The sequence below is a fragment of the Chrysochloris asiatica genome, unplaced genomic scaffold (genome assembly GCF_000296735.1).
Source record: "Chrysochloris asiatica unplaced genomic scaffold, ChrAsi1.0 scaffold00079, whole genome shotgun sequence".
In the NCBI taxonomy this organism is placed as follows: domain Eukaryota; kingdom Metazoa; phylum Chordata; class Mammalia; order Afrosoricida; family Chrysochloridae; genus Chrysochloris; species Chrysochloris asiatica.
In genome coordinates, this window is record NW_006408597.1 from 12,277,986 (window position 1) to 12,287,077 (window position 9,092).

At 47.5% G+C, this 9,092-nt stretch overlaps 1 protein-coding gene across 1 annotated transcript in view; it reads left to right on the plus strand.

The window, feature by feature from the left end:
- Positions 1-5,352, plus strand: part of KIAA0247 (KIAA0247 ortholog) — a 68,612-nt gene extending 63,260 nt beyond the window's left edge. The window contains exons 4-5 of the mRNA XM_006865586.1: positions 2,622-3,049; positions 5,327-5,352. Of these exons, the coding sequence (XP_006865648.1) occupies positions 2,622-3,049; positions 5,327-5,352 (454 nt within the window). The remainder of the gene's footprint in view (positions 1-2,621; positions 3,050-5,326) is intronic.
- Positions 5,353-9,092: the final 3,740 nt, after the last annotated feature.

Below are 9,092 nucleotides of genomic sequence, written 5' to 3' on the forward strand. Positions count from 1 at the left end.
CCAGCCACATCAGCAGATTCTTAGGCTCCATCCCAGACTTAGTGAATGAGAACCTAAAGGCCAGTGATGTTTTGACAAGCCCTCTGGATGATTCTGATGCATGTTCATGTTTGAGAGCCTCAGTACTGTATGCCGGTTCTCAATTCTGGCTAAACGTGGAAGTACCTCAGGGTGGCTGAGAACCAGGACCAACAACTTGGGCCTCCATCTATCTCTAGACGTTCTGGTTATTTCACTTGGAAAATCAGCATACTTTTTCCCCAGTAGCCTCGCAGGTGATTCTGATGTGCAGCCAGGGTTGAGAACCATTGCACAAGACTGTATTGGAAACAGAGGAAGTGGATGTTCTTGCTGCCTTTATTATTTTATGTATTAGCCACAAATCATCTCAGACTCTGATGGGTAAAGTGAGGGGACAAATGGTGAGGACCTGACTCTGAGTAGCTCCCATATGATGGACTTCTCTCCTAGTTTATCGTGGCTTCAGGAATTGCTTGGTCATTTTCGTTCTCTCATGAGTTTTCATTCATTTGTTCTGCTGTTGGAATTTACACACAAGGACCAAGCTCCAGTTAGTCTCCTTGTGATATGTGCAGTCTTTCTTCTTTCTGTTTTTAGTTTTGTTTTGAGGATGTTGTTATTGTTAAAGTGTCTTCGAATCAGTTTCAACTCATAGTGACCCTATATAGGGTCTCATTTTTGAAGGTTGTTAAAAAATGAAGAGGATTGGAAGACGATTCTTTACTTGGAAGAATCTGTTATTTCCACATAAAATCAAATTGATCTGTTTTATATTTCATCTAAATTAGGGAATCTTTTCAGCCCATATGTTGCGCGTCTGAAACCCTATACAGAGTTGCTGTGGGTCGGAACTGACTCAATGACACTTAATTTCACTGTTCCAGTTAATTCTTAGCGAGAGTAACATCATGAGAGGGGAGATTTAATTCACATGATTACCTTGTTTCATTTCATTTCTGTGCTGTGTACATGTATTCCTTTTCTAAGCAGAAAGTGCATGACAGAGTGTGCACTGCCTTCCCTGGCACCCTGCCGCACGGTCAGGGCTACTCCTGTGCTTACCCTCACAGTCTGCACACCACATCAACTAGGGAGCAGAGACTCATTCTCAAGAACGAATAGCAGTGGTCTAACAGTAATAATCACATGGTCTAGGAACAGCCCACCTGGATCTTCTGATGTAGTGCACAGAGGACACATCACTTATCTAACATTCTTGACAAAAATCAATCTAATAATAGCCAAGTGGTGGAAACAGCCCAGTTCCCATCAAGTGATGACAGGATAAGCAAAATATGGTCTACATGTACAATTGAATGTTCTTCCTCCAGAAACAGGAGTGGAGTTTCAGTATATGAGGCAACATGGATGAACCTTGAAAGCATGATGCTAAGTGAACTAAGTCAGACACTTAAAAGATAACTGTTGTATGACCCCATTTATATGAAATGTCTGGGAAAGACACAGAAAAGAAACCAGTGCTTACTTTGGAATGGGGAAAGGGATGAGAAGCCGTAGCATCTCTTTGAAGGACTGGAAAGTTATCAAAACAAATGGGTAGTGACGGCTGTACAACATTGGGAGGGTGATTAATGCCACTGAATTGTTTACTGGAAGATGGTTGAAATAGCTGGCCTCAATAGGATAAGCACTGGACTGTGAACTACAAGGTCGGTGGTTCAAACTTACGAGCTGCTTCTCGGAAACCCTGTAAGTCAGAATGGACTTGATGGCACTTAACAACAGTATATATAATATTGAGCCAAAAAGAACATATCTGTATGAATAAATTTACATAATGTTGCTCTAAAGCAAGACACACATACATACAAACATCCTATTCATATAAAGATAAGAAATACAAAGACTTTCAAAAAGTTTGTGGAAAAATTCCACTATTATTTCATTGCAACAGGACTAAACTGTAATGTTGAAGCATCCATGTTTAAGCAGTAACACTTCTGAAATAAAAAGCAAAGAAGTGATTTCCGTGACAATCAGGCTGATGGTGACTTCAGGTGGTGATGAAACAAGAGTTGCCGGAGTGGGTACAGAGATATCTGGGGTGCTGGCAACATCCTATTTCTTGATGTGGGTGGGATTTATACACCTGCATTACCTTTGGGACAACTGTGAGCTGTGCATTTTTTCTGTGTGTTCTTTTCTATCTTTCTGTTACAACTCACATTTTATAAAGGGCTAACAGGTTTTTTAAAAATCAAACCAAAAGCCAACAAAGCGACTGAATCAAAAGAACAAAGTTCTGATTTCTAATCCCATGTCCCATTTCCAACATCACAGTACTTTTGTCACTTCCACATCCTGGCTGTGTAGAATGACTGTTGGGTTGCCCAGATCGCTTGGGTTCCTAGTTTTACAGGGAACTAAGTGTTTGGTGCCAGAGGTTAAGAACAGCTCCATCCCTCAGCAACTGTGTGATTGTGGGCAAGTTACTTAATTAACTTGTTAAGGAGCCTCTGTCCTCATTCTTAGTGAATCTCTTATTTTAAAGGGCTCAGGTAAAGATTTGAGTGTGACAAAGTGTGAGAAGAATTTAGAGCTATAATGTATTCTTTTGTCTTTTCCTTCTCGGGATACAGGCGTGACCAAGGGGTGTCTGGGGACCAGGTCTCCATTATGGTAGATGGTGTCCAGGTGGCACTGCCATCGTATGAAGAGGCTGTGTATGGCAGTTCCGGTCACTGTGTGCCTCCTGCTGACCCCAGAGTGCAGATTGTGCTGTCTGAAGGGGCTGGGTCAAGTGAGAGGAACGCGCCCAGGGAACAGCAGCTGCAGGACCCGGGGGCCTGCTCCTTTGCAGGTGGAGAGGACGAGGCCCCGGGCCACTCTGGACTATGTGAAGCATGGGGCTCTCGGGGTTCAGAGACTGTGATGGTGCACCAGGCAACCAGCTCTTCCTGGGTGGCAGGCTCAGGGAACAGCCGCCCCATACACAAAGAAGCTCCAGATTCCGACAACAGCGACATACAAAGCCTTTTATCCCTCACGTCGGAGGAGTACACAGATGGTAGGTGGTCTGTGCTGACCAGGAATTATGAGCTGCTCAGGGGCCTTGCTAACAGTGAGAAAGGATCTTGAGCCTCTTTGATAACGACCCCCACACTGACTTCTTTGAGGGGCTAAGAAAAATAACAACTGCGGTAGGAGAGATGGTCTCTTTTTTATTTTCCTACAAAATAGGATTTCACTCTTGAGTTCCAGGGAGGACTTGAGCTCTTTATAGGGAGACTGTTCTGTGGATTGTGGTCATAGAGTTGGGCTCACTCAAAGGGTGGACAGCTGGTTGGGAGCAGGGGTGTCTGCCCTCTTATAAATTTTTTGTTTAAAATTTAAAAAATTTTTGTTTAAAAGGCCTGGAATGATGAGGAGTCTTGGGGCCACATTACAGAGGAGACTCAGCAACTTCATTTTAGATTTAAGTAGGTGCTAGGCACTGTGCTAAGTGGCTTACTTGCTCTATCTCAGTTAAACTTGCCAGTGATTCTGCAAAGTAGGTATTAATACCATGTCCATTTTTATAGATAAAGAAACTGAGGCTCAGAAAGAATAAGTCACTTGCCTACTGGTAAGTGGCTGAACTAAAATTTGAATCTGGACAGGTCTGGCACCAAAGTCTATATTTATAACCCTGCTGTGCCATGCTGCCTCGCACCAGGAGAATTCCGCTCCATAGTGACAGAAAAGCCATATAATACAGCTCTGGCCTGCTGAAGCCTCGAGAGCTTCACTTTGGGATTGGGTCTCCTTCAGAAATGTCTGTAGTGGAATCCCAGTGAGAGTCAGGCTGCAAAATAAAGCAAGATGGTTCTTTTTCACCTGTGAGGATTCCTGTGTTCAAAAAGCACCCTTCAGAAAGCCTCAGAGGAAACTTCATGCTTCCTGGGAATCCTAGCACAGTGACTATCTGAGAGCAGAGAGTTGGGAATTCTTGAATGTAGATCATGTTTTTGATTACCAACAGCATGCATTCTTATTTGATGGTTGAATATACGAGGGCGCTTTAAATAGTAAAAAAAAAGGTAGTTAAAAGAAAATGGAATTTTTCCATGAACATTTTGAAGCTCCCTCGTAGGTGTATGAAGGGGCCATTTAATAGTTGACTCAGATTTAAATGTGGAAGTCGTTAAGCCCCATGGATAGGATAGTCAACCACACATGCTGTGAAACGTGCCCAAACACAAATCTCAGCCCTTATCCTCCCTGGCTGTTGCCTTCTCCCTGCATTGCTTTGTTCCATGTGTTGAACAAGCACTAAGCACTGTTTGAGAGCCCACTGGTGTCTGGTGCTGGGTTAGGGTTCACAGATGATGCAGAGAAACATGCAGTATTGCTCTCTGCCTGCATGAAATGTCAGTTACTTGGGAAGATGAAGTCTATATGTGAGAAGTAATGAACCAGGAACTTTGGCATCTGTGTCTAAATGAAGGGTTCAGAAAACAAGACACACAGATAGTCAGAAAAAAAGCGAACTCATTGCAGGCCATGCCTGCGATGTCTGGGACCATAGGGAGGAAGAACCTTGAAGCCTCGGTTTAACTCCTGTTGACAGACCCAGAGAAGGAAAGTGATTTATCCAAGGTCACACATCTGTCAGATGACTTTAAGAAAGAGGTGAGGCTTGTGCAGGACTTTGCAGCAATATAAGACAGGATTGAGGAAAGAAGGGGGAAGCGACCAGTCAGATAGAACCAGAGCTATAGCTTATAGCTAAGAGGAGGGTTTGCATCTCAGGCTGAATAAAGGCCTAAAGATAGGAGGGAGCCCTGGTATGGCACTATAGGATGAGCACTGGACCTCAAGGTCAGTTTGAACCACAAGGTTGGTGGTTCAAACTCAATAGCCACTCCTTGGAAACCCTGTGTAGTGTCTCTATGAGTTGGAGCTAACTCGGAGGCAGTTAACAAGAGAGAGGAAGGAGGTTTAAGCTACCTAGATGTGTTGCTGTTGTTGCTATTATGTGCCATGGAGCCGGTTCCGACCCATAGCGACCCTGTACAGGATTTCCAAGGCTGTAAATCTTTACGGGAGCAGAACGCCTCGTCTTTCTCCCGAGGAACAGCTGGTAGTTTCTAACTGCTGACCTTGTGGTTCGCAGCCCAGTTCGTAACCACTATGCTACCAGAGCTCCTTACCTAGATGTATATATACCTAGATGTGTATATAAGTACAATTAGATATTTTAGTTCTCTAGCCTAGGGACTACTTGGGGACCCTCTTGGTGGAGTCGGGTGTGCTGTAGAGACTTCCTTGGGGTAACCGTGTTCTTTGGTCCTTCTTTGTGCAGATATTCCACTATTGAAGGAAGCATGAGGGCTGCCGCCAGGCTCTTTCCTCTCTGCGATGGTCCTCTGCCCTTCCTCCCTCGCCCTGAGTGTGAGCAGCCTGTGCTCTCCAGCCACCCTGCTTGGATACCTGCCTCAACTGCCACCTGTGGATCTGAGTGTCTCTGAGGGCCTGTAGCCCTCCTTGCTTGAAATGCCAGAATATTTTCACCATCTACCTGCTGGGCAGCTGGAGGAGCTGGCCTTGTGCCCGGTCCTGCGTTCCCGTCTTGTGTCGGGGACATCTCTGAAGGTGCTGAATTGCACCCTCCTTTTCCCCAAGCTCACTGGGTCCCCTCCAGCCAGCTCTCTGGCGGCAGCCCCTGCAGCCCACCTGGGCCTGAGTGCCGCTGTGTTTACTCGTGCCTTCCCCCTTACCGTCCAGTTTCCCTGTCTCACAGGCTTGTTGGTTTCCTCCAAGCCTTTGTGACTGCACTGCCGCCCCTTTCCATGGAGAGTCTGGGCTTGCATCTGCCCTGTTTCCTGGGCAGGAGGACTGACACTGCTCTCCTGGGCAGGAGCAGATCTAAGACGAGAGCTTTAGAGTTGAGTGGTTCTAATTGGGGCAGTTTGTCAGGGCACCAAGCATGGCTCCCAGGCCTGCCCTGGACTGACACTGGGTGCATTTCCTTGGGTGAGGGATGGAGGGTTTGGGAAATCATTGCAACACCCTCCTAGTTCCCAGCTGTCCAGCTCAAAGGTTCAGGCTCCTGGTCCTGTGGGTTGAGAGTTTTTGAACAGCATCTGGAACATCCTGAGGGAGGGAGGGAGGGAGGAAAGGGAGGTGGTGGATAATGATTGTCTTCCTAATATGCAACTTCTCACTTCCTGTTTCCAGCATCCACATTCCTAGCCTCATCTTTCTTGTTTGTTTCCCTGGAATAATAGGGGAAGTTGCAAGCTGCCTTCTGGGTTTTATCCCAGACAGGCCTGAGGCAGGCCCTCCTGAGATGAGAGAGTTGCCGAACTGCAGGGAATGCCCATTTGGTCACTGGCAGTCTGGACAAGTTGCCCCTTCCTAGGTTCGTGGTGATGGAAAGGAGCCTGAGAGGCACAGACCAAGCCCTGGGAGGCTGCCGGCAGCTCCAGGCCCGGGTCCTGAGAAGCCTCCTCACCACAGTCACGTGCCTTAGTAACTGTGCCCTGGAAGTGGCTGTTGCTTGCTGCACCGCTGCTTTCCCACCCTGCCCTTTCCTGCTCACCCTCTACATGTCCCAGCACCCCAGGGAAGGGCTGAGGAGCGGTCCCTACACCCAATCCACCCCAATCTTACTGGCCTGAGGTGTGTGAATGGTTGTGAGGTGGCCTCACTCTGAGGCAACGGTTAGACAGAAGCCAGAGCCCAGGGCCCTGGGAGGTGCCCTGGTGTTGAGGGAGTGGGCTTGATGCCCCAGATGTTTCTCCTGAAGGGACCTCCCTTAGCCCTCTGCTGTATGCTAACAAGGCTGGGATGGAGCTCAACCAGGCTGCTGTCATCTCCAGAAGATGTGGCATTGAGGAATGTTTAGTTTTCCTTTGATATTTTCTGAAGCACCAGGGCCTGGAAGGAAGCTGATGCTGACCTGTACCTCTCCGCCTTCGAGCCTCCATGTCTGACATGGTCAAAATAATAAATATCCCAGGGCAGTGTCAGTACCTGACCTAACAGGATTAGCTCCAGGCATGGGTAGCTTTGAAAACAAGGGACTGGCCTTCTGTCAGCCCCCCCCCCTCACTCAGCGCACTTTAAGACATCTTTCCCTGGGTTCGTGCACCCACACGCAGTCTTCCTTCCTCTCAGGGTAAGGGCAGTGCCTGCGGAGCCTCCTTAGCCTCTTCCCCACCAGGGGCCCTAGGCCAGACCTGAGCAGGTTGGTGAAGGTGCTAGAAAGCAGCAGCTGTCTGAGGGACCTGAGATATGCTAGTGTGGAGGGTCTGTCCTTGGCCTCAGAAGAGGCCATTTCCAGATGTGCCTGCCAGCAATTGCTGGCACTGAGCCCATCTGGAAGGTGGGTCCACAACATCCCCATTAGCCTCAACTCACACAGCTTACCACCCACTAGGACCCTTGTCTTCCTCCAAAAAACAATGTAGGGACAAATGAGGGGATCTTAGGTCTCATTGTGGAGCTTTCAGCTTTTATTCTCCCATCTTCCAAAAACTGAAGATAGAAGAAAAACTTTTTTGTAAATGGAAGATCTTACCCCTTTTTATCTTGCTACTTTGATTTTTTCCTCTTAAGAAATTGCACTTTCTGTTTTGGCTTTATTCAGCCTGCCTTCTCCCGAAGCTGCCTTCCACTTCACTCTCCCTTAACATTGCCCTGGGGATGACAAGCCCAGACTTGCCTACCTGGTAGGAAAGAAAGAAGTCAGAAAAGACCAGAACCTAAGCCCCTCCTCCCTTTTCATCACTGGCTTTGATGTGGTCCCCTCGCCTGTGCCTGTGGGTGTAGGAACAGAGATCTTGAATTGCTGCCGACTTCTAGGGCAGCTACCGGTAGCTACTTCTCTTTCCAAAAGAGAGGCGTTAACCATAGCCAGTGCTGCTGTTTTGGGGCTTCAGGGCTTTGTCCCCTTGAAGAGGGATTAAGGACTCAGCAGCTGCTTTGTGGTGAGGCCTAGCTGAGAGACAAAGACAGATGGGCAGCCTCTTGGGGAGGAGGCTGCCCAGGATCCTGGCCACAGTTCAGCTTTCCCAGGCTGACCTCCAGGGAGACCAGAGAAGGCTTTATCCAGGAGAATGGTCAGCACCAAAGTACTCTCAGCACACTGGAGCTGACTTAGTGCAGGTTTTACATCCTGGTGACTATGGTCACATTCTAGACTATCAAGGGCCAGTATACAGTGAAAATCACGTAAAATCCAATCCCTGTCAATGCCTTAGTTTAGAGAGGTCAGCCCTGCCTTCCGCCGTTTCTGTGTTTTCTGTACTATGTACCCATTTCACTGGGTGGGAACTGAAATGGGCTGCATCCTGGCCACTTGGTGAGTTCGTTTGATTTCATAAGGTGTTTCACTGTACATTGTACAAACACTCCACTTTTAAACAAACCTAAACTAATAGTGTCTTCCCATTCACGGTGCCCTCCTTCTCACCCCAGCTTTAAAGCTCATGGAGAAGCTAGATGGCAGACAAAGGTATACTCTTCCTGCTTCATTTAGCACAGGGTCCATGGTACCTGCCTTTCTTCCTTGCCAGTCCCAGCTGAGCTCTCAAACCACGTGCTTCCTGAAGAACAGTGTCGCTTCCATTTCTTGGGGAGCAGTCTTGCAAAAAGAATGGAATATGCTGCAAATAGTTCTACAGCGGAGGAGAGGAATGGAGCTTCACAGCTTGATTCCTGGCTCTCAGTGTAGGGACAATAGTTACTGGCACCCTGGTGAGGGGCTGGGAAAGTATTCTGCTTGAGCACATGTTTGGGCTGAGTGATGCAGTAGCTGGTTCCCCAGAGAGTGAGAGGCAGCAGGCCCAGCTTTGCTGGGAAGCAACAAATTTTAATTTCCAGTTGAAAACTTAGTAGAATTTTGAATGAACTCCCTAATGTAGATGCCTCTGTGAAGCAGCAGAGCTAGCTGGAAGGGGCGCAGGGGCAAAGCACACAGATTGCTTGGCAGCAGGGAGCAGAGAAGAGCAAGGGGTGGTGTGTCAAGCCGCTATGTCCGCCCTGGTTTCTTTCTGTTGCACCACTATGGAACCCTTTGCAGAATGGTACTCATATATAATGGTTTAAAACACCACGTGCATAAT